The sequence below is a fragment of the Pseudorca crassidens genome, chromosome 20 (assembly GCF_039906515.1).
Source record: "Pseudorca crassidens isolate mPseCra1 chromosome 20, mPseCra1.hap1, whole genome shotgun sequence".
Taxonomy (NCBI): Eukaryota; Metazoa; Chordata; class Mammalia; order Artiodactyla; family Delphinidae; genus Pseudorca; species Pseudorca crassidens.
In genome coordinates this window covers 34,617,183-34,642,849 of record NC_090315.1, presented here as the reverse complement: position 1 = coordinate 34,642,849, position 25,667 = coordinate 34,617,183, and the positions used below count along the sequence as shown (strand labels likewise).

The window sequence follows — 25,667 nt, the reverse complement described above, 5'->3', positions numbered from 1 at the left end:
AATAAAGTTAAATGATTGTACTCATAGTTGTTGGACCAATGGCTTCAACAGGGAAGGGAGCAGGGAGCTCGCAGCCCCTAGTCTGATTTTCCCCTAGCCTTGAGAGTGGGTACTTTCCGTCCTATGCTCCCACTTTGAGCTTCAAACCATGACATCTAACCCCAGGAAGTTGCAGGGCCATGTCAAGGGAGAATAAGTGTTTCAGCCCCTATCAGAAGGAGGGGGTAAGGATCAGGAAGGAGCCCTTGGTAGATTTTGTCCATACCTACCTATATCCACAACTTTGGCATTAACTCTTCTTCTACAGTGACTCGGAACTTGGCAATGTGATTTGCTTTGGGCAACGAAACAACAGCAAATATAACACAAGCAGAGATTTGAAAAGTGTTTATATATTGGGATTTTCCTTTTCTTGCTGCCCTTTGAGACCCTGCCATCCCCATGTGTGAAACAGTCAGGCTAGCCTGCTGGACAATAAGCCTCACAGGCCCAGAGTCCCCATTGCGCCAACTGACAGCCACCCAACCCACACAGTCAGAGTCTCCTAGATGACTGGCAGTTGACCACAGATGCATGAGTTAAGTCTAGCTAAAACCAGCAGAACTGCCTCAGTAAGCCCAGCCCAAATTGTTGACCCACAGAAACACAAGCTGAAAAAATGGTTATTTTTTTAAGCCACTATGTTCTGGGATGGTTTGTCACACAAAAATATATAACTGAGACATAAGTTTTTATGTAGAAGTTGGAGGCTACCATAACCAAAACCTAAAATTCATGAGACAGAATGTTGTGTCATTAGCATGCTCTTATTGCGTATGATAAGATAAAGGAAGTATGTGGCAAGGCAGAAAAAGAATCGATTCCTGCCAAGCATTTCAGTTCCAGACTATTGTTTCCAGAAGGCCAGGCCTCAGAGGGAGCAGAGAAGAGTGGAGAAGAGTGGAGAGGAGAAATCTATGAGTCCTAAACAGAGGGGGTCTGCATCGTGCTTCCCAGCTGGAGGCAGTGACCTGGGCCCCAAGGTGGAATGGTAATGTGCACCCAGGCACAAGACCCCACAAACCGAATCCCATGCCCCAAATATAACCCACAGAGGGCATGGATCTTCTGGGCCTGTAGGGCCACTGGATGATGGATGTTGAACCCTATGTGAACCAATGATTGAGAAGTAGATGGCCCTGCAAGTCTCTTACCGCAACCCATTCCCTGGCACTGAATTCCAGGGATTATCACCCAATCTCCAGAACTGGGTAGGGGGTTAGGGAACCGAGAAACAGTTCAGGCTAAATTCTCTCACCATTTGTGTAGAGTGAGGTCTCTGCATGCTAACTTAGCATTATAAACAATAAAGAACATTATATTTTTGTACTAAGTGTGAGGTAGTTACATAGCAACATTCTCTTTTACTCTCAATGACTGCTGTGGAAGTCAAACTTTAGAAGTTCAGCTTCTTGCCACTGGAGGAAATTAATTATTCAAATTATTTATCAGTGATCATATTAATATTATACAACCATTATGTAATATTTACTGGTTTTGTTATTATCATGGCTTTCACTGTGTAAAGTGTTTTACATACATTGCTTTATTTAATATTCCTACAATTATATGAAATGGGTATTATTACTTCCATTTTATACAGAAGAGAATTAAGGCTTAGGGGAGCTAAGTATTTAGTTCCCTGACTTCTAAGCCTGGGTTTCACCCCCTATCTTACATTGCAATTTGGTTTTGGAGGCAATGACTATGGCTGCACAGATTCCAAGAGAATTACAACTAGAAGGGATCTAGAGATGACCAAAGCCAACCTTCTCAACAGAGCAATGGGGCCACACAGGATTATAGGGGGTAGGCTGAGACCAGAACCCAGGTTCCTGACTGCTGACCACTGTTCTCCATGCAGATCCAGGGTGCCAATCTTACAATATGCAAGCACTGTGGACCAAAAGGGTGGCATGCATTGTCTCATTTAATACTCACGACAATCCTGGGAGATAGGGTTTATCTTCATTTTAAATCTGACAAAACTGTGGTTTCAAAAAGTTATTATCTTGCCCAAGGTCCTGGATGCTGAATGGCAGAGCCAACATTTGAAAGTAAAACTCTATTAGAAAGCTTGTGTTTCAATTCCTAATCTGCCTGCCCAGGGTGGGTGGTACCCATCCCAAGGGATGGATTCACAGAGGTGGGTTTTCTGTGGGTTGGGGTCACGGGAGCATTCCCACATCCCTGTGTAAGGCCCGGCCTGCTCACTCATGTGCAAAGAGCTCTCATTCTGCTCTTCTCCAGCTTGTGTCTCCAGGGGACTGCTAAGTGTTCTGCTTGTCTGAAGCCCATGCCGAGAGCATCTACCTGCCACAGACTACTCCCTGCTGTCCTCTGTGGGAAACAAAGCACTTTGCTTGGAAGCAGGGGAGGGGAGAACCAGCAGGAAGTGGGACACGGAGGAAGTGATCTCTTCTTTATTCTGACCAAAGGCCAAGACACCTCCAAGGCTGGGGGGGGGGGGCAGGAGTTTTCAGGGAAGCGGAAGAAATGGTCCTGGGACCCTTTAGGTGACTCAGGGTCTTAGAGGGGGTCCAAGATGAAGGTTTGCTTTGTCTTTCTTAGGAGATGTCCATCAACACTCAAACTGAAGGGATGTGTCCTATGGAAGCCAGCTGTGATGATTAATTTTACGTGTCAGCTTGCCTGGGGTAAAGGATACCCGGATAAGCTGGTAAGACATTATTTCTGGGTGTGTCTGTGAGGGTGTTTCTGGAAGAGATTAGCATATGCATCGGTAGACTAAGTAGAGATGATCACCCTCACCAGTGTGGGTGGGCATCTTAGAAGTGGAGAAAGGTCAAATTTACTTTTTGTATGAGCTAAGACATCCATTTTCTCTTGCCCTCAGACATCTGAGCTTCTGGCCTTTGGACTAGAACTGGGACTTATGCCATCAGCTCCCCTGGTTCTCAGACCTTCAGACCCAGACTGAATTACACCACCAGCAGACAGCAGATCGTGGGACTTCTTGTCCTCCATAACCATGTGAACCAATTCTTACAATTACTCTCCTCTTATATATCTCTCTATATCTATCCTATTGTTTCTGTTTCTTTGGAGAACTGTGACTAATACATCTGCCTTAAACTGAAGAGGGACCAGGCAGGTCTTGGATGTAGCGATGCGCTCCCAGAATCCTCTCATTTCCCTGATGGAAGGATCCTAACAGAGCATTTCCTCTGAGCCTCTCAATGTACAACAGGGGAATCAAGACCCAGCATGGGGTAGTTACCTCTGTGTTTCCTTTTGGTTTAAGAGGTACTTACAGATGATAATGTGTCTTTACCATTAGGCTTTAGAAAGTTAATTTACTGTGCATAGCAGCATTATTTGTAAAAGTAAAAAGCTGAAATCAACTCAAAATTCTGACATGAGTAGAATAAATAAATGTATTAGTAGGATAAATAAATGTGGTCTAGCCATACAATGGAATACCATACAGCAATAAAAAAGAGTGAACTGCTACTATATGCCACGAAATAAATCTCTCCCAATGTCAAACTTAAAAAGTCAGACACAAAAGATTACACACTGCAGTAGTCCCATGATGTAAAGTTCAAATACAGTCAAGCTAATCAATCTATGGTGGCAGAAGTCAGAATAGTGGTTGCCTTGGTGAGATGGGCAATGACTGCAAGGCTTTGGGGTGCTAGGGATGCTCTATATTTTGATCTGTGTGATGTGGTTGCATGAGCAAAAATTTGTCAAAGTTTGATTTGTATACTTAGGATTTGTGCACTTTTCCACATACATGTTATAGGTTATACGTCAATAAAAATGTAAAAGCAAATAGTGGATATTTCCTGAGTGCATGCATGTAAAATCATGTGTAGATACATCCAGGAACTCTGAAAGGTGGGCCACAAGATGTTGAAAGTGGGTAGACCTTCAAAACAGGAATTGGAGTAGTTTTTATTCATACTTTTCTGTATTGTTTGAAACTTTATTTGTAATGAGCAGGTAGTATTTTTATAATCAGAAAAAAATGGTTATTTTTATTTGGGGAAAGACATAATTGAAGCAAAATAATGGCAAATAACACTTGAGAATAAAGGAAGAAGCCTCCAAATAAAGTATAATGGCTCATGGTAAACACTCAAAAAAAAAAAAAATCAGTGGAATGAATGTATAACCCCAGGAGGTTGTTTCAATAGACCAGCAAATTGAAATTCAGTGAGAAGTTCTCTGAAGCCTCGTCTCTAATTATGGAGGAAAGGTTTTACCCTCATAATGAGATATGTCCTTGGGGGGTACCCAGGGCCCAGGAGCCCCTGCCCCAGTCTAGCCAGGTCTCCACCACCATGGGAGAGGCTGGGGGCTTCCTGGGAAGAGGGTCTGAGCAAAGAGACTGGGGGCGGGGTGCCAACATTGAAATCGTCACACTCATAACCACGTTCCAAGAGAACACTGTGCACCTGGCACTGTGTAGGTATTTAAGTAGGTAATCTAATTTCCTCTTCTCAGCCATCCTATAAGGACATCTTAATGGCTGCATTTTGTAAATGAGGAAGTAGAGGTTTGACCAAGGTCCCATAACTGGTGTGACAGAACCAGATGAAGGCTGAGACGGAGGTTCTGTGGTGAGGGCCTTGGAGGCACCTCATATGACTCAGTGTGGATCCAAATACATCAGATTTACTTCCTGCCAAGCCCCAAGGCTGGTCAAGCACAGAACAGGCTTGGCCTGCCTTTCTGAAGATCCTCATACTCAAGTACCCGCCCTAGGTCCAGACGCCAGCATCTCAAAGAGCCTGAGCGCCTGAGCCTGTTGTAGGGAAAAGACAGCTCAGTTAGGCGGAACAGAATAGGCAGGTCCTTTTCAGAACAGATACAGGAGTTGAGAGTATGTTCTTTCGTTGGCATTATGATGGAAGGTTTCCTGGAGAAGGTGTCCAAATGAGGATGCCTAGAAAAAGCAGCTTGTACTGCTACACATCCTTATGAAATGGGAGCTGGGAGCACTGAGAAAGTTGCTGACTAGCCCCCTCCTCTGCCTTTCCAATTAAAAATCTGACTTGGAAAGGGGACCCTGGACTCACATAGTGGTTTTGAGTTAAGAGACAATCAGGACTCTGAGTCTGTAAGTTTTTAAACTGTGTCTCCTGAAACACTGGTGTGTCAGAAGAGCCTCTGGGGCCACAGAGAATGTATCTATGTCACACTCCCTCCCATTCCCCTTCAACAGAGACTCTCACTTTTTAATTGTTTTATTAGATTAAAGCAGTGGGTCTCAACCAGGGGCAATTCTGCCCCTCTCCCCAGGGGACATGTGAAAATATCTGAAGAGGTTTTTGGTGGTCACAACTTGAGGAGTGCTACTGGCATCAGGTGAGTAGAGGCCAGGGATGCTGCTATCCAACCTGCAAGACAGCCTCACACAATTATCCTCCCCCAAGGTCAATAGTGTGGAGGCTGAGAAAGCCTGAACCAAACCACATGATATAGCCTATAGCGATTTCACATGATTCATATTGGGTTTCTATAGATTTAAATTTAAGAGAGAATTCCAAAGTATTCTTAAGTATTGCAAATCATTAATGAAATCCAAACTCCTGATTGCACAGATGGCAAGAATGTGGCCCAGAGAGGATAAGGGGATTTTCCAAGGTCACACAGCAAGTAAGCATGGATCCAGACCTGAAACACAGACCCCCTGCGTCCCTATAACCTTTCCTGTCAACACAGAAGCCTCCAACCAGACTCATTTCTCCAACCACAGGAAATGGCTTCTTTCCTATTTACTGCTCTAATGCCCTGCTCCAGGAGAATGTTTTAGAGAGAGCTGCTTCCCACTGAAAACTTGGAATGACATTCATCCAGAACTCAAAAGAAAATCTGTTTGCTTAAAAAGAAAGAAAAGGGGGAAAAAATAACCTTATTACCAACCTAAATGTCCATTGACAGATGAATGGATAAAGAAGATGTGGCACATACATACAGTGGAATACTACTCAGCCATAAAAAGAAACGATATTGAGTTATTTGTAGTGAGGTGGATGGACCTAGAGTCTGTCATACAGAGTGAAGTAGGTCAGAAAGAGAAAAACAAATACTGTATGCTAACGCGTATATATGGAATCTAAAAAAAAAAAAATGGTACTGATGCACCTAGTTGCAGGGCAGGAATAAAGATGCAGACATAGAGAATGGACTTGAGGACACAGGGTGGGAGGGGGAAGCTGGGGAGAAGTGAGAATAGCATCAACATATATACACTACCGAATGTAAAATAGCTAGTGGGAAGCAGCAGCATAGCACAGGGAGATCAGCTCGGTGCTTTGTGACCACCTAGAGGGGTGGGATAGGGAGAGTGGGAGGGAGGCGCAAGAGGGAGGGGATATGGGGACACATGTATGCACATGGCTGATTCGCTTTGGTGCACAACAGAAACTAACACAGTATTGTGAAGCAATTATACTCCAATAAAGATCTATTTAAAAAATTAAAAAAGAGCCTTATTCCCAAACAGCCATGCAAAGTAAGGCCAGCTGCAGGGAATTAAGTGAGATTAATACTCACTCACATTGATCAAGAGAGAAAAGGCGGATACGAAGCACATTGGGAGGGACAAGGCTTTGCTCTCAAGGAATAAGAACGTTGCCTCAGATGGACAAGGAGGCTTTCACTCTGAAAGAAGGAGCCCAGCGCCATTCCATAATAAAGCCTGTGCAGCGGTCTGCAATAGTCCAGGGGAACTTGTCCTCCAGGAAAAATGAAATTGCAATGCCACAGCTACCTCTGAGGGCTGAGGACACATAGCCTACAGCAGCGCTCTCCCTGTCAGAGCTGGGAAGAACCTTGGAGAACATCCGGGGGGAAGAAGCAAGCCAAGTTGTGCAGATTTGGGGTGAGGAACAGGAGTCAAGCTTGCCCTCACTCTGCAGCCAAAAGCCGAGGCAGTTTGCACGCCAACTTGAATTTAACCTGCACACAGTCATCTTAGTACTAGGACACTTAAATCCCATCCGCCCAATACCTCACCCAAGTTTTGTTCAAACACTTCTCTAAAAAGTGCATCTGGGAAGTGCTCATTTAATCTCGCATCCTCATTGTGTGATGGGGAAATTGAGGCACAAAGAGAGGAAGGGGTTTGCTTGAGTCAGGGGAAGTGCTGCTCACCTCTCCATACCCAGGTAGGGAGGGAAATAAAGCCAGCAAGCAAATACCTTGTGGGCACCCTATTCAAAGTTTTGTTAAAAAAAAAAAAAAAAAAAGCTTCACCACAGAGCTAAAATAAACTCCTACAGACACAAAATACACAAAGTTGCTGACCATACAGTTTGGAAAGCAGATTCCCCATCTTCAGTGAGGACGCCTTCCCCTTACAAAATACATTGAGCCTAGGCTCTGGCCTCTCCAGATTTCCTATTTACTGAGGCCTCAGTTATTTCCCCTGGTGTGCTGTGTGCCAGCAACAACGGCTGCAATCACCTGCCAAGACCTGGATTCCCTCAGCTTCCCTCTGATGGTTTCCATGGCAAACACTTCCACCACCCATTTTATATGTAGGATTTAGGCCAACCCAAGGGCTTTCAGAATTGGTTCTTCTGACCCCACTAGTGTTGACCCTGTTTTCCTCTTATAAATCAATGGATTTTATTTTAATTTCAAGGCTTACAATGACATTGCAGCTGTTCCGGGATTGTCTGTCAGCACGTGGCTTCAGCAGCCAGCCGCAGCCCAAATTCCTCATCCTTGTTCCTTGCAGCAGAGGACGATAGGAGCCTTGGTGAGGACTGTAATGAGGAACAGGAGAGTTCACTTTCAGATGGAGCCCATGCCCTTTGATCTTAACCTTTTTGATTGTGCCTGTGGCTGCCAAGCACCACTTTGATCCTTCACCTGCCAGAAGCCATGGAAGATTTTCAACAACCTCTGCTCTATTTAGAATGAAACAGAAGCTTCATCACCTGGCAGACCAGGGCACCAGTGGCAGGGAATGAGAAATGTGAGCTCTACAATGGTGACTGGACACTTTGGGAGGTGAGGATCAACGGGACATGGAATGGGCAGTAGAAAATTTTCTTACATGCTGCCTTCTGTCCAGTTTGGCCAAGTCCCCAGGGGGGCTGTCTTCCACCCTCAGGTGGGAAGTGATGGCACAACTTCACTGGCCATCAGAACTGACCTCCTGAGGACCTTTCCATAGGACACATGAAGGCAAATGAAAGAATAGATCACTTTGGTTTTACCTCTTAGTTCTGACTAACATCCTATGAAATCATTGTTTATTTAAACCTTCCTGAGAAGATATTCACAATGGAGTGGGGTTATCAGAGGCACCATCCACAGATGTCAGAGGCCTGGACTCAGTGGGGTTTGAGGGGGACTCAGGAGAAAAAAGTGTGGTCCTTGCCAGATGCAACCTCACACCCTCTGATTTACAGGAAAACATAGAGGGCATCATCCAAAACTCCATCTTTACCTGTTCCTGAAATGCCACCCTTGGTGATTCCTTCTTTACAACACAAATGTGCCAGAGAGGGTAAGGGGTGGTAAAGCTCAAGACCCTCAGATGAGGAGACAGGTTTTTCAGACCAGAAGAGTCCAGGTCAAGATGGAAGTAGTGGGAGGAGAGGGAAAGATGGGAGAGGAGCGATGAAAGAAAGATAAGGAAGAGAATGCAACAAAGACTAACTCTGCCTCTTTCACAATTATGACAGGGTCAGCCTGGGGAAGGGTCATTTTACATCTATCTAGTCATCAGTCTGAACTAAGACCCCTTAGGACACAGAGCCCTAGACCAGGACCTGTTTTAAAGGTACACAGAGAAGTTGCAGACCTACTGTACTTTCAGACCTGAAGCAAGAACCAAGTTCAACTCCTGAAGCCTAGGAGGGTCAGTGAACTCTTCATGCAGGTAGGAGACCAAAGTCAGGCTCCCAGACCGGAATCTGAGCTAAGGAAAGCTGTTCTCCTGTCTGGGGCTGTGGCCCATCCTAAACTGCTTATCTGAGATGGGTCTGGACAGGCATGGGACACTCTGGCAACCAGGACTTGTGATCTGCTAACTCAGTCACTTAAATTTGCAATATCCATACAGAATGAAACTTCACACAGACACAGACAAACATAAGGTCTGGATATGAACTGGGGGCCCAGGGAGCTGAATAAAAGCAGCACATACACACATACACAGACACACGCCAACTAAAGAGTGATGAGCACAGAGAGAAAAAAACCAAAAACTCACACACACACAAACAGCATCACAGAAAGGTAGCCAACAACCTCACCAAATCTGAGAATACATATTAACAGAAGAAGGAAGAAGGGGAGAACAAAGAAAACAATGACAATCAAACCAAAGGCAGTAAAAGAGGGGGAAAAAGGAAAAGCATGTAAAGTAGGAAATATAAAATAAGACTGCAGAAATAAAACCAATTTAACAGTAATCTTAATAAATGGAAATGGCTTAAACCCACTTATTAAAAGTTGGGGGTTATCAGATTGGACTTAAATCTAGCTATATGTAGTTTATAAAAGACATACCTGAAACAAAATTTTAAAAGAATGAAAGTGAAAGTGTAGAGAAATATGGCATTTATGCTGAAAACCATGAAAGGGATAAGGATGGACGCTCTATGATTAAAAAATCCAGCAAGGGGGCTTCCCTGGTGGCGCAGTGGTTGAGAGTCCGCCTGCCGATGCAGGGGACACGGGTTCGTGCCCCGGTCTGGGAAGATCCCACATGCCGCGGAGCGGCTGGGCCCGAGAGCCATGGCCGCTGAGCCTGCGCGTCCGGAGCCTGTGCTCCGCAACGGGAGAGGCCACAACAGTGAGAGGCCCGCGTACCGCAAAAAAAAAAAAAAAAAAAAAAAAAATCCAGCAAGAAGTTAATGTAACCATGAACTTGTACACACCCAATAACATAGCTTCAAAATATATAAAGTACAACCTGACAGAAAAATCAGGGGGAAACAAGTTTTCTGATAGAAAACTATGGGGAAATTGAAAAATCTATACTCATAGTGAGATAATTTGAACACAGCACCTGCTAAATAAGGAACTCACTCACCCCAGAGTGAGGTCTCTCATGGCTGAGACTGAGGAGAATTAAAAAAACAAAACAAAACAAAACAAACCCTGGGGCTTCCCTGGTGGCACAGATGGTTGAGAGTACGCCTGCCGATGCAGGGGACACGGGTTCGTGCCCCGGTCCGGGAAGATCCCACATGCCGCGGAGCAGCGGGGCCCGTGAGCCATGGCCGCTGAGCTTGCGCGTCCGGAGCCTGTGCTCTGCAACGGGAGAGGCCACAACAGTGAGAGGCCCGCGTGCCAGAGGAAAAAAAAAAAAAAAGATCATTTGTTTAAAAAAAACTTGAAGGTATAATTAATAAATTAAAAAAAAAAAAAAACCCTGAAGAATAGGAGGTTTCGGTCTTTAATTTCTCTATGGGATGAAGGATTGACTTGATCATGAGAAGGGTCCAATCCAACTTACTGTGGTTTCATTGGAATTTGAAGCCAAAGTCCAAGCTAGCAATGAAATGTGGCTGTGCTTGTGTTTTCTCTCTGTTAACCTATTTCCTACCAGTCCTGGAAGAGGAAGGGCACCAGGATGAGTGAAGAACTGAATTGAGGTCTGGTAGAACCAGTCTTTCCTGATGGCAGAGTGGGGAGGGAATTTATGAGCTTTGTAGACAATGTGAGAAGGCCAAGAGACGAGGATCATAAAGCACCAAGTGTATATTCACTCTGAGATGATAACTCCTCCATTCCCAGGCCTCTTAGAGGAAATTAATTATGCTCTCACCACCAACAGCTACTAGATGATTACACAGGCACTGTGTAAGTGTGCTATATGCATTGTCTCTCTTAATCTTCACAAAAAACCATTTCAAGTAGAAGTTTTTTTATCACTATTCCTATTATACAGAAAAGGAAACTGAGGCTCAGAAAAATTCAGTGACTTTCCTACAGTAACACAGCTAATAAGTGACAGAGTTGGGATTGAACCCAGGTATGTCTGACTGTCCTTAACCATTACATGACACTTTCTTGGCTGTTAAAGTGAAAATACTCACCTGACACAACATAATAGCAACAAATCCCTCATCCTTCAAGTCTCAAGTCAGGCCTCCCTTTGGTCCTAAGCGGAAGTTAGCACCCCATGTTTCTAGTTCATACCTCCTCATACATCATTCTAGAAACAGTGAGCACTGCAAGAGTGGCAATTTATCTTGTCCTTCCCTGGATCCCCACTGCTACCACTACATCTGACCTAAAGAGGGTATCAGGATATTTTATTAAACTGAATTGAATGGACTGGCCAAAAATGCCAAATTCTGTCATACCTAAGCTCCACGCAAATGGAGGCACCTGGTCACTTGAGTCTGAAGTTTCATAAGCTTTCTTTCTAAACAGTTTGCCAAGTGAACCAGTTGCCCTGGACAAGAAGTTCTTCTTACTACAGCAGCAAAGTTCTGCCCTGCCCATGCATGGCAGTCCCCAAGCCCCGCATCCAGGCCTCCATCACACAGGCAACTTCCCCTGCAGACAAATCATGGATGGTTCCCAAGGTGGTGTCATAAAGCAAGGGGAGTTTTGTGGTTGGGGGCTTCTAATTCCCAGTTTTCCTTTTCTCCAGGATACCTTAGTGCCCCACAAAAGATCTGAAAATCTGATGTTAAATGTGATTCTTCCTCCTGTGCCCAGACCAAGCCTCGATTCTCCAGGAAAGCTTCTCTATACTGGTTCCTCTGTGCTCTGCAAGAGGCTTCAAACTGTAGGTAAGGTTGGGATTTACCATCTAGCTGCTGATACAAAGCTTTGTGATTACAAACCATACCCTCAATACAGAGGAGAGAACGCAACAATTAATTGAGAAGTAAGAGGAAAGGGAAGTTTTTATATATTAATTGCCTGGGAAATCTTTTGACACTTTGAATGTGCTATTTCATTTAATCATTGCAACAACACCCCCGAGAAGTATTATTGATTCCATGTGACCTATGAGAACATTGAAATTCAGTGAAGTTAAGACCCTTGTCCAAGTTCACAGAGAGAAGAAGTGACAGTCTGGATTTGAATTCAGGACTGTCTGCCTCTAGGGGCGTGCAGCCTCAGACTATACACACTCTGTTATAGACGGTCAATGGTGGGGTCCCTCCAAGGATCACACACTCCCTAGGCACCAAAAAAGACACTTGGGCTTAAACAAGACAGCGTCTTACTGAGATCATTCTTGCTTCCTCGTGAGAGCATTTGAGGAGAGAGATGTTGATTGATGCAGTTGTAATAATACTTATTTGTCTATAGTTGCTCCTTGAATTCCAGCCAAAATGGGACACACTGAGCTGCAGCTGTACAAGATGTCTGGATTCTCCCACACAGCAAAGAGTCGGGAAGTGGGTGGTCCGGAAAAAGGCTGAGTGGGGCCAGAAAGACATCTCCATTTAATGAATATTAATTGCACCTCTGCTCCATACCAGACCTGGGGGGGTGGGAGGGGAGGAAGAGGAAAGGCATGAAGTTGAACAAAATGTATTTCCTTTAGTTCCTCTGTATGTCAATTAAACGTTTCCTTAAAAATGCAAACATTTTTAAAAAGAGTAGTCTCTTCCTTTGAGGGAAATAACAGGCACATGAACAAAAACCAGAAGCATGATTTGATTGACATCATAATCAGGGTGTGCTGGGGAGGCCTAGAGAAAGTTGCTCCCCAGGGAGCTGGAGAAGAGTTTCCACAGAGGTGACTTTTAAGCTAGGTCTTGCAGGTAGGTCTTGTGTGGCTGTCCATCAGGTGCAGAGAAGCTGAGGGGTGGGGAGGCAGTCCAGGCCGGGGGGGACAGCCTGGGGAAAGGCTGCTGGGCACGGGCAAGCATGGAACACAAGAAGTTCAGTGTCTGATGCCTCCACTGTCCAGCCACATGCTGGTGGAGAGACCTTAGGTCAAGTCATTTCTTTGTGCCTCATCTGCCTCTTCTGTGAGATGGACAGAATAATAGTTTCTACCCAGATGGTTGTGGAAAAGATGAAATGTTATTACATTTTTAATGCCTAGAAGAACTCCTGGCACATATAGATGCTTAATAAAAGCTAGTTAATTTTAATTACTCATGTGATGATGACAACAATGATGATACAGAACAATGATGAGAAATGAGAATAGGATATTAGGTCAGGGCCAAGTTATTGAGAGCTTCAAATGCTATGGGAAGGAATGGAGAATTCCATCCCGTGGGCAAGAGGTAATTCTGTTTCAGAATGAAACTGCAGGAGACAGAAGATTTCTGCACAAAGTGCTTTCACAATTGTTACTTTCAGGTGAGGCTGCTGCCATCGCTTTGACAAGGACACTCCCCCGGAGTGTGGCAAGGCTGGCTCGTTCATCCCATGGATTCCTAGGATGGGGGCAGGGGGAGAGATGACACGACAAGCCTCCCTCCCTGCCCCTGCCATCTAGCCCTGTTCTTCATGGATGTGCCGTGTAGAAGGTCTGCGGGATTTGTGAGGACATCTCCAGGCCTCCTGGGGTTTGAGATACATCACACTCCACAAGAACTGCCCCTCCTCCCTCTTTCTGCTCCACTCACTGAGCATCCCCACCCACCATCCCCGAATAGCTCTTGGAAAATGGACACGGATGTTCCACTGTCCCATGAAACCTTCCCAGGCCATCAGAGGTCTGGTGCTGACTAGCTGGCCTCCTGTCTGGACTTGGCTTTGGATAAACGTCCCTCCTTCACCCTGCCCTGCCTGGTTCTTTGCCAGTTTGCCCCCTCCCACAGCCCTTGTCCATCTACCCCTGAAATTACCCTAACTCTCCAGCCTTGTTCCTACTCCTTCAAGCACGGGGCCCCTGCTTTCTTCCCCTTTCCCCCTGAACACTGGCGCTTCCCGTTTCTGCTTCTCTTCTCATCTTGCCCAAATCCTATCTGTCAGCCTCCCATTGGAGACTTCTTGTTCCAATAATGCCCTCTCTAACTACTAGAGTCCACACTGATCTTTCCCTTCTTGCTATGTGTATATTCAGGATGCCCCCCGCCATACACACACACACAGTTTAGTCCATCTTATATCTTGTATTGGCCATAAGCACCTTGACTTGTAGTCTGATTTCCCCAAATCGACAGGGCGCCCCACAGAGGCCTCTCCACCTCCCCACCCGCATGGGGCACAGGCACTTAGCACTGGCTACAGAGAGATTCCCCTTCTCCCTTGAGGGACGAAGGCTACACCCGTTCTTCTCTTTCTCTCCATTCCAGACACAAACTGCTCAAAGAGAACAAAGAAAGATGCTCATATTTTCCCAAAGCGAATGAAATGCAAAGAGAATCTAGAACAGGGAAAAAAATGTTCCACATTTATAGATATGAGGAGGGAGGAGAGGTGATGGGATTTGTAACAAAGCAGCAAAGGGCGACTTTCATTTGCCTGGGTTTGGGTCAAGGCTGTATAGCCCACTGCCCTCTGAAGGACACTGCATTCACTCTTCCCTCCAGAGCCTTGGGGTTGACTAGGACTTGGGGAGCCTGGGTAGACAGTCTCATTCTCATGTACTTGTCCTCAATCCATGGGGGCGGGGGGTGGAGGGCTGGAGCCTTCCCTCCACCCCCTTTCCCATAGAAATAGGACAGAGAATGAGGGCGAATTCACTGATTCCAACCCACTCCTCACCGTCATAATGCATAATGCAGCAAAGCCAACCTGTATCTAGAGGTTAAAATAAATCAAACCAAATGTGAAACAGGAATGACTGCAGTAAGACACCAGGGAGAACTGGCAGACCACTGTGGTGGAACACACAGAGGTGGCAGAGAGGAGCTCTGGTGTCTGAAGGGCAGAGAAAGGTGACCTCAAGCCAGCTGCTATAGCTGAGGATGCACACATGCCTGGAGACTGAGGGACCTGATCTGATCATCTCTTGAGTTCTCTTCAGTTCTGAGATTCATGAATAAGTAAAAGGGTCTTACAGGTGGAGCAAACGGCTCAGAGGTGGCTGGCAGGAGATTTGAGGCATGCACCCCCTATCTTTATGTCAGCTGCATTCCCCCATCCTGGGAAGTCAAGAAATCTGGATTCAGGTTACTCTGCTGGCCTTGGAAGTTCATTCCCTTCTCTGGGCTCAGCGCCATCATCCTCAAAATGAGAGGCTAGAATAGATGATCTCTAAGGGGCCCCCAGCTCTGCCTTCCAAGACAGTTTGAGGGCTTTCTGTGTGCTGAGATGGTGGGACACGCTGCCCACATGAGTGCCCAGCCTCCGCTCGTCACCCAGTGCACTACAGGACCCTCACCTCTGCTCCCTCACTGTGGGCAGGCGACAGCCTCAGTGAGCTCTGACACGCCAGCTGGACAGCAGTGGCATCAGGCGTGGGATGGGGGGCACCTGCCACCAGCTTCCCCACCTCAGAATACAGGGAGCAATAGCCATGTGCCCTGCAGCTGGGCCCCCTCTACCAAGTCACTCTCAGCTAAAAGGCACCCTGCAGCCCACTCCTCTAAATGCACAATGCAACTAAATCCAACATCTACCAGCCCAAGACCACACACTACAGTCACGTGAGCCAAGGTACCTGCTTACCCCACACCTGCCAGAGGAGCTACCCCATGCCTCAGTGAGGAAGCCCTCCACCTCATCTCTCCAAGTCGTCTCTGGCAGGTAAAGTTTCAGCTTCTCTGACTATGCCTGTCCACACTCATCTGTCCCTTCTCTGAGGGCCTACACCATGTAGTACCTGAGCCCCAGAAATACCAAGTGAGGTATGCTCTGTCGAGACACGTCTGCTCCTTAGCATGAACCTTGTTTCCTCAACCATGACATAACCTCCATGAGTATCACATGGAGTCCAGGAGCTTGGCGAGATTACATAAAACCAAAACTTCCCATATACACAGCATTCAGAAATTAAATTAGGGTAAAAGTTATGCTGCAAAAGAATCCTCAATATATAGTGACTTGAAGAACACAGGAGTTTATTTCTCTTTCTGAAGAACCATAGCTGATGCTGCTGGTGCTGGGCTCACATTCCCTCAGGTCCCTTTACCGGGCCCATGCCCACCAGCTTGGCTTCCAATGCCAGCACCTGCATCTTTGACAGAGGGCTGCTTTCGGGCTGCTGACATTCACTCTACCCACCAACACAGAGAAGACTGGGAAGTGCCTGGGAACTAATCCCCCCCGCTCCACCACCCTGAGACTGATGGGTGTGGGGATAAACATTGCCCAGTTCCCTTACGCTTGGCTAGCTCTGAAGGCTGAGTTTTACACTGTTTTTCAGAACTTCCCCATGGAATTAAGCCCTGGTCATCCACTGTGGTAGTTGGCCTTTATTGGCTGCCTTCTCTTCCCTTTGTCACCTCCCTACTCACCTGCAGTGCCTGAGCCCTCCGAAGCAAACCACATGCATTCAGTCCTATTCTTAATACAGGGATCCAGGTTCCTTCCAATTTGTTGTTCTGCCACCCCTCCCCAACCCCAGCATGTTGTCCTGCTCTGCATAGTCAAAGAGGTGTCACGGGCATATCCATGCCCTGGCTTGTAGGAAGGAAAAGAGAGGACAACCAGGGAAGCAATTTGCTACAAGTGAGTGAGGTAGAAGTTGTACCCATCCCTTCTTTTCATGTGTCCTTAGTGACAACTTAGCTGCAAGGGAGGCTGGAAATGTGCCCAGCTTAAAATATTACTCTGGATAGGAGAAATGGTTGCAGTGGGCACCTTATATAGTCTCTGCTACAGAAATGAAAAAATACCTAACGATTTACTGGACTCCAAAATAAAGGTGCTCTGCTTATCTTCCATGTGCTGCTTTGTTGAATCTGTATAATACAATGAGTGTCACTGTTGTCATTTACAGATTGAGAAACTGAGGAGTTCAGTATCTTACCTGAAGTCACACAGGAGCAGTAAGGGGCAAAGTCAGGATCTGAACCCAGGTCTGACTGGCTTTTTTCTCCTCTGTGGTTATTCTGCTTTTTATCCCTAGAAATGCATTTTATTTGGTTCCATATCCTTACTTTGAAGGTGACAAAATTGGGGGCCAGAAAAAGGCAGAGACTCACCACAAATCACCTAGAGAGCAAAAAGCAGAATTGAGCCAGAACCAAGGGGTCCTGGCTACCAGCTGGCTGCCTGATCCATAAAGCCTGCTCTGGGCTGGCAACTTCCAAACAGCTCCTGCTCTGATTCAGACCAGTGCCTATGGGGCAGCTGGGGAGAGGGATGTGTATCCTTTGGACTCACTGAGTCCAGAGCCCAGCCTTAAACCACAGTAGTATCTAAAGTTTCTAAATAGAAAATTTACCAATCAAGGTGGCAGTGATGGCCCAGTATCCCTTGTTACATGAACAGCATCCTCTGTGCTCAACTCACAGGCCTTAAACCAGCTCCCTGCCCTCTCCCAGAAGGAGGGATGCTGGTTCCCTTGGGTCTCGCTGTCGGCATGCAGGAATTAGACAGTGGAGAGGGATTGGGCCATAAGGGTCCCCAGATCCTCCATGAAGTCATCCCCTTGCTGTCGTCAGTATCAGTTGCCTAGCAACTGCCTTTGGCAGATGGTGGCACTGAGAGCATGCCAATCTCTCCCACAGCTAAAAATACATTCCGACGACAACGGGTCTATTTTAAAAGATACAATGTGCTCCCAACATCTTCCCTTGTCTGCAAAGAACTGTGCTGTGCTGGGTCTCTCTGGGCTTCTGATTTGGTCTGACGGTGTGGAAGGGAGTATTCTAGGAAGGAACTCAAGGCCAGGCACCACAGGGGTGCTTAGAAAATTGTCATGGAGGAGGATGAGGGAGAGGAAGAAGAGGAGCACGAGGAAATAGTGGTGTGGGAGGTAGATACCATAGTTGAGAGCAAACCCTGTAATTTGGTCATATTCTTTCCCTGCTCAGGAGGGTGGAGTTAGGAAGAAAAACCATAGAATCACAGAAGCTTAGCGCTGCAAGGGACCCAATCCCATTTCCCAGTTGGGAAGGCAGAGGCCCTGAGAGATTGAAATGAGAAGAGTTGGCTCTTTGCCCTTGCTCGGGGTGCAAGGGCTGGGGTTCCCAGGTGTGGACATGAGACCTCGGACCCTCGAACTCCTCTTGCATTCCTGTTGGCAAGTTTGTCACCCCACCCCTCACCAGCTTAGCCTTTCCATTTAATCACCATCATTTGCAGCTTTCTTTTGTACAAAGAGAGTAGTAAGTGCATTTGTGCATTCATTAATTCAACAAATATTTATTAAGCACCTACTGCCATATTGTGCCAAGCCCTGTAGATAAGCAGGGGACCTATACACATGGTCCCCACCTCCTGTTGCTTGTGGTCCAGCAGGTGAGGCTGGCACCGAGCAGGTAGGCACAGGGTATGCCATGCTACAGACATCGAGGCAGATTTGGGTCGAGGCCTACTTACCAGCTCTGTAACCAAAGCATATCACTTAGGGTTGCAAGATAAAATACAGGGGACCCAGTGAAATACGAATTTCAGATGAACAATAATTATTTTTTAAGATTAGTGTGTCACCGGTATTGTATTATCTGAGGTTCAACTTTAACTGGGCCTCCTATAATTTTATGTGCTATACCTGGCAACCCTACACTGAATATCACTAGTGTTAAGTTTTCTCATCTATACAATGGGAAAAATAGTATCTACTTACAGGAGTTATTTTGCAAATTAAATGAGAAAACATATATACATCTGTGACTGACAGATAAAAGTTATTTCCTCTCCTCTCCAAGCAGGGCTTCCCTGGGGTTTTGCCCTGGCCAGCTTATTAGCCCAGCTCTCCTCCCCCTCAGGATCTGGCAATAAGTGATGGGTAGGGGTAACCCTGCTCTGTCCTAGGGCTGAGCTGGGATGAGGGAAACCTGCTGGTGGACAATGACTTGCCAAAGAACTAGGAACCCACCTGGCTTTGCTTGGAGTGCTGGTCAGGGCCAGCAGTTCTCCATTGCCTGGGATGCTTGTTAAAAATACAGATGCCAGGGTTCTACCCAAGTTTTACTGAATCAAGATTCTAGGGAAGAATGTGCCTTTTAAGGAAAATCCCTGGTAACACTCTGGACTCTAAAGTTTGAGAACCACTGGTCTGGGGTGTGGGGAGAGATGCTGTCCCTGTAGAGGCAAGGCCACAGCAGCCTGTTTTGCGATTGGGATCCTTGATTGGATCCTAGAACAGAAAAAGGACATTAGTAGGAAATTGGCTGAAATCCAAAAAACATCAGTAGTTTAGTTAATGGTATTGTACCCATGTTAATTTCTTAGTTTTGATCATTATACCATAGTTACATAAGATGTTAACATTAGGGAAATCTCAGTGAAGGGTATATGGGAACTCTCTGTACTATCGTCACAACTCCTGTGTAAATCTCAAATTATTTCCAAATAAAAGGTTAAAAAAAAAAACTGCTTTAGCTCAAAGCCTGCTGTGGACTCTTCCCCAGACCAGTGGTGCAGCAGAAGGCCCAGCCCGCATGCTAAACCGGCTTGAGTTAAGCAAGTGCAGGTATCTGAGAGCCCCTACCCCAAGGTTCTGGGAGAGCACTGCTTTTCTTCCCTGCCATTCACACTGGGGCTTAAATGTCAACCTCAATGAATTACATTTTAATCTGTCTCTGTTATCAACCTGGCCAGGTCCTAATTGGATGCCAGGCACACTGCTGAAGGGCATGCATAATTCATCAGCTGGGAGGCCAGGAAGGCCTTTCATCATGGGCCAGGGAAGGAGGAGGGGGAGAAGGCAAGAAAGAGGGGAAGGGGGAGGAGTTAGAAAAGGAAAGAGAGCAAGTAGGGCTGGAGGGGAGGAGAGAGAAGGGCCCTGGCACAGTACTAGCCACTCAGTCTTTCAGGCTCTGCTTCAGGGCCACCTCCTCCAGGAGGTCTTCATTTGCAAGACTCAGGCCCTCCTTCCCTTGGTTGCCCATAGCACAGGACACACCTCTGTTACACTTAACTAATCGGAAGGTCCTATGATGTTTACTTAAAAGTCTGCCTCCCCTAGACCTTGAATCCTCTCCCTTTGGGGTGATATCTGACCTGATGACAGGTCACCCCAGTCTGGCAGAGTCCTGGCACACAGTGAGTGTTTGTTGAATGACTGAAAGGTAGATTCTAGCTCAGGACATACAAAGAAACTGTCTTAACTTGAGCTCCTTGGCTCTGCCACCAAACTTGCCCCAGCCGTGTCCTGTTCCCGAAAGCCACCCTTCATTCTGTCCGGCCTCCTTCTCCTGCTAGCCACCTCCGAAGGCCAGGGACCACATAGAAAAGCAAACACTGTTATACTGGAACTGAAAGGGAAAGTCCGTATTTCTCCGGGCATGCCTCATGCTACACAGCCAAGCACACAAATCACCTCCCCTCCACGCTTTCCTCAGTCCTCTCCAGGTGGGCTTCCACTTGGCTCAAACTGCTCTTGTCCAGGTCACCAACCAACTCCATGTGGTCAAAGCCAAAGGGCACTCCTGTCTTCACCTTGACTGACCTATCAGCAGCCTTGACCCCAACCACCCCCTTGACACATGACCTTATCTTGACTCTCAACACCACACACTTCTGTCTTTCCTCTTTCACCTTAGCCACTTTGTGCCCACTGGCTTTGCTGAATCTCTCTCATTTACTCAACCTCTGAATGTTGGGAAGCCCCAAGGTTCACTCTTCAGAACTTTGCTCTTCTCGGGCTACTGTTTCTACTTAAATAATATTACTCAGTTCCATGGCTTCAAATGCCATCAAACGCTAATGGTTCCTAAATATATATGTCCACCCTTGACCTCTCCCTTAAGCTCTAAGCACAAGTATCCACTTGAGTGTATTAGTTCTCTATTGCCAAGTAACAAACCTATCCCCAAATTTAGCAGCATAAAACAATAAAGATGTATTGCCTCATAGTTTTTGTGAGTGAGGAATCTGTGTGCCACTTATCTGGGTGCCTCTGGCTCAGGTTCTCTCATGAGGTTGTAGTCAGGCTGTTGGCTGGGGCTGTGGTCTCATCTGAAGGTGTGATTAAGAGAGGACCTTCTTCCAAGCTCACTCTTGTGGCTGTGGGCAGGATTCAGTTCCTTGCAGGTCACTGGACTGAGAGCCCCTGTCTCTCACTGGCTGTTGACCAGGTGTCTCCCTCAGTTCCTTGCCATGAGAACCTCTCTGTAGACTGCCCACAGCACGGTGGCTGCCTTGCTTCACAGAAAGTGAGCAGGAGAATAAGAAAGAGTACCCAACACAGAAACCATGGTCTTTTTGTCATCAATCACAAAAGGGACCTTCCACCACCTCTCCCCAATTCTGTTTGCTGGAAGTGAGTCACTAAATTCAGACCACACTCAAGGGGAAAGGATTACTCAGGGCATGAACAGAAGGACACAGGAATATTGGGGGCCATTTTAAACAGGCATCTCAAATTAAACATGTCCATGAGAGAACTCCTGATTTTTCCCATCCCAAACTTTCTCATCTCCAGGTTTTCTCTATCTTGTAACGAGTGCAGCAGCATTGGAATGGAATGTACTATCAACTGGGATAAGCTGGGACTACATCTCCCAGAATCTCCCTATTGCATGGTTCTGGGAAAGAGTTGGCCAGACTGGGAGCTTGAACCAGATGTGGAAGGAGGAAATGAAGCATCAGCCATTATTTTCAAAAGATCATGGCAGTCAGATATGCTGATGGGCAGACACAGAGGTAGCTGGAGCATCCCAGGTTGTCCTCACTCTGCTCTCTGTCCAGATTATCTTCCCAACTGCTGGCCTTGCTGACCAACAGCTACCCAAGGCCCACCTCCAGATGTGTGGCTGCAAGCCCAGAGAGGCAGAAGAGGAACAGAGACAACAGTACCTCAAAGCCCTCTCCATGAACTCCCCTCATGGCCTCACCTTGCTTGTTGGATGTGCTTGATTTCTTGGGTGTGCTTCAACTTATCCACCTACACCAGGCCTGCAGGACTGTTACTGGCTCTTTCTCTGATCCTCCAACTCCCCTTCCCCTTCCAGACTTCACTTCCCTGGTTCCTCTCACTATAAGACTACAATGAATTCCTGTAATGAATCCCTTATCCCTTAATGCTCATAATGCTGCCTCCCTTTTATCTCAATTGAAGTATCACCTCCTCAGAGGGGACCTTCCTGAATTCACCACCCTGTCCATGTTAATCCCCTTAGACCTTTAGGTTCTAAATGAACTAATAAGCAACAATCTTTACTTCCTTCCTATGTCCCATGTACTGCTCTATGTATCAATACTTTAATTGTGCTACCATGGATCATTTTAACATCAGTCCTTCAAAAAAGGTGTATTTATCCCTATCTTTTGATAAGGAAATGAATGCACAAAGAGGTGATTTGCCCATGATCTCACAGAGAACTAACAAAACACATAGTACGAGGGGAATCGGAACCCAGTTCTGCTTGACTTTCAGTCTGTTCTCTCCTTCACCTCTCCTTACCTGAAGCCAGAGTTGGGAGTTTCTCCATCTCTCAATCTCAGTATCTTCGTTTATAATCCACAGATCATACTTCAGAGACTGACTGTGAGCACTAAAGATATCTAGGAAACTTTTATCCCTTCCCACTTCCCCTGCTACAGATCTCAAAAGCCAAGGTCAGTCTCTACCCCAGAGTGGATTCCCAGAGTGGAATCAAGGATGCCCAGGATTCCAAGACAAGGTGGAAGACTTCATTCTGGAGCCTTGGCAGCACCTTGCCGGAGCCCCTTCCTACCCCACTCTTACCTCAGCTAATGGTCTCTGTTGGACTGGTAGCTCAACTCTCAGCCACACACAGAATCAATAACAGAAGTCCCCAGACCTCGAATCAAATGTCCCACTGGGCTGTGTTTATCTGCAGAGGCTGAATGACTCCCAGGTGGCAGGGCTCCCCTCCTTCATCGCCTTTGCCAGCTTCCGGCAATTCCACCCTGTGTTCCCCTACAGAGGATCTGGGCTGTGTCAGGCTTTCAAGCCCCACTTGGAGCTCTTCTGAGGTTTGTTCAACAAGTGAAGCCACAGAGTTGGAGAAACAGTCTTGTACTCCAGCAGGTCAAAGGGCTACAGAGAAGCCAGTGTCACTATGATTTGTTTCATCATGGACAAAGCTCAGAGTGGTTTTATCTGGGCTCTGTCTTCAGCCAGGACTCCCTGCCCAACTGCTCTGATCCTCCCTCTCCCTGTAAGACAAGGCCCTTTTGACCCTTTGACTCTCAGCTCAGAGCACTGCCCCCTCTTGGTGACCTCACTTTGCCTCTTCACCTGGTGTACAGGTCAAAACCAACCAACTACTAACCACACGCAGTTGAAACAACCCCTGTGAATGGCTTTATTTAAAATTTGGAAAAATCACTACTTTTTCATTAATTTAAACATTCCCAAAATGTTTTCTCATCTGTTGTCTCATTCTATCAGAAGTTATTAGGTGGGTTTAACATACAGCAGCCCCACTGTAGAATTGTGGAAATAATCATAGCTGGTGCATTTTGAGCCCTTCCTCTTTGCCAAGCACTTTCCATGAGTTAAATACACTGATTTCCTTTCAAAAGCAGTGGGAGGTAGTTACTGTTATTACCCCTGTTCTCCAGAAGAGAAACTGAGGCTCAGAGATATTTAAAAACACAACTGTCATTACCCTTCCACTCGTAAGTAATGAAGCCAGAATTTGAACCCTGGTCCCAACTCCAGTCAACTGCTAAACTGTACCCAGTCACAAAGGAGGGGGTGGGGGAGGCTTGTCCTGATCCCCAACACAAATGCTTCTCAAATTTTAATGTACAAATGAAGAGAGCTCTAGTTAAAATGTATGAAAATGAATAGTTTGATTCTGAAGATCTGGGGGCGGGGGCCCAAGATTCTGCATCTCTAATAAGCCTCTAAGTGATGCTAATACTGCTGATGCAAAGACCACACTTTGAGCAGCAAGGCTCCGCATCACACTGTGCCCGGGAAGTACCTGCCACCCTCCCTCCCACGTGAGATCCTCTTGGGTAGGCAAGCTCTTATATTAAGCCCAGCCCACTCATGCTGTTGCAAGTGGCAGAAAACCCAATTTGAATGTTGGTTTAAAACAAAAAAGGAATTTATTGATTCATGTAACTGAGAAGGCATGGCTTCGAGTATGGCTGCATCTAGGGGTTCTGATGATATTTCAGGACCTGGTCCCTTAAAGCTTCTCAGTTTTGTACTTGCTGTTGGCTTCATTCCCAAGCTCCACAGTGTGATACAAAGACTGCCAGGGGAATGAAGGCACAGTGGCATGGTCTTAACAAGCTGAAGCTCAGGCTGGTGAGCTCACATCCCTGCTGGAATAAACAAAAGAGCCAGTTAAAGGCAGCTGCTGAGTCCCTCTTAGTGCTGTCGCCAATATGGGAAGCTCCAAGGACCCCATCACCCCACACCTGACCTGGGTGTCCTTGAAGTCTGAGCTGGCTAGTGATGCCAGTGCCACTGGGCAGATTGGAGACTCACAGCTAAGGAGCAGGTAGAGGTGGACTGGCCACACCCTGATGTGTAGCACCTTTTCATATTCCCTGGGTTACTCTTGTCTTCCCCAACTGTGCCAGGTGGATTACTGGTCGCAATCCTTCACTCTCCTGTGGTAGTATTATACATCCACACCTTTGCCATAGCTGGGTGGGTAAGTAAACTTCCCTACCTCTTGATTTGGGGATTGGCCATGTGACTTGCTTTGGTCAATGGACATTAGAAGATGTGAATTGAGCAGAGGCTGGACACCTGCTTGCCCAGTTTGGCTTACTGTCTGTGTCATGGTGACCATGGAGTAGCTGCTGGCCCATGGAGGAGGAGAGTTATGTGGAATGAACCTGTACCCAACCTGCAGCCTAGAGTCCAGGGTCCAGCTAGCCCAGCTGAGTGGCAGCTGACCTGCAGAACTGAGAGCATGAGGATAAATAACTGTTGTGTTAAGGCACTGAGGCTGAGCGTGGGGTGGACTTGTCACACGGCATCATTGTGGTGATAGCTGATATACCAGCTTAATGATTTACCCTCAAGAACAGGACCAGAAATTCCTCTTGAGCTCCCCCACAGTACCTAGTACATGCTCAGGTAACAGAAACACCGGGGCCCCTCTAGTCTAATTTCCTAATCTGTCAGACCGGGAAGCTGAGGCTCAAAGAGACAAAAGGATTAGTTTAAGGTCACATTAAGTAGGTAGCCCAGCAGCCAGTACTAGAACCCAGGTATGCTGACTTCTGAGCCAGTGCCTTTCCCCCATGCCCTCTGCCCCTCTTATTTCTTTATTCAGAGCCTGAGACAACATGGTCCTGACCTGACAATGTCTTGACAATCATGTCTCAAGACTCAGAGGTCCCACTTGACTACAACTTTCCATCATGGGATGGCCTTAGAGCTTGAGGCCCGTAATGGATATCCAGGATCTACCTCCCAGCCACAGCCTGCAGAAGCACAGAGGTAGGTTATTATCAAGGTCTGGGTACAATCTGAGACATAAGTGACACAGGCAGGCCAACAAGCTCATGGGGTCAGTCTCAGGTCATGTGGCTGGTGGTCTCTGTACAGACCACACGAGAGAAATCACAGCTGGGACCAGGGCTCACGGAGGCTGTAACTGAAGAGGGGAGTGGCTCAGAGTGGGCACTGGAAGGGAGCAGATAGGGGTCCATCAACTCCTGGGGACCATCTTGGATCAGACCCAAAGCAAGGCCTAGTTCAACCG

At 46.6% G+C, this 25,667-nt stretch overlaps 1 protein-coding gene and 1 long non-coding RNA gene across 2 annotated transcripts in view; both read right to left on the bottom strand.

The window, feature by feature from the left end:
- The window catches only part of CES5A (carboxylesterase 5A), a 31,522-nt gene extending 31,020 nt beyond the window's left edge, over positions 1 to 502 (bottom strand). The window contains exon 1 of the mRNA XM_067718403.1: positions 486 to 502. Coding sequence (XP_067574504.1) covers positions 486 to 502 — 17 coding nt within the window. The remainder of the gene's footprint in view (positions 1 to 485) is intronic.
- A 7,164-nt stretch (positions 503 to 7,666) lies between these two features.
- Positions 7,667 to 25,667, bottom strand: part of LOC137215129 (uncharacterized) — a 230,257-nt gene continuing 212,256 nt past the window's right edge. Inside the window, exon 4 of the long non-coding RNA XR_010939167.1 lies at positions 7,667 to 7,784. This is a non-coding gene — a long non-coding RNA (uncharacterized lncRNA). The remainder of the gene's footprint in view (positions 7,785 to 25,667) is intronic.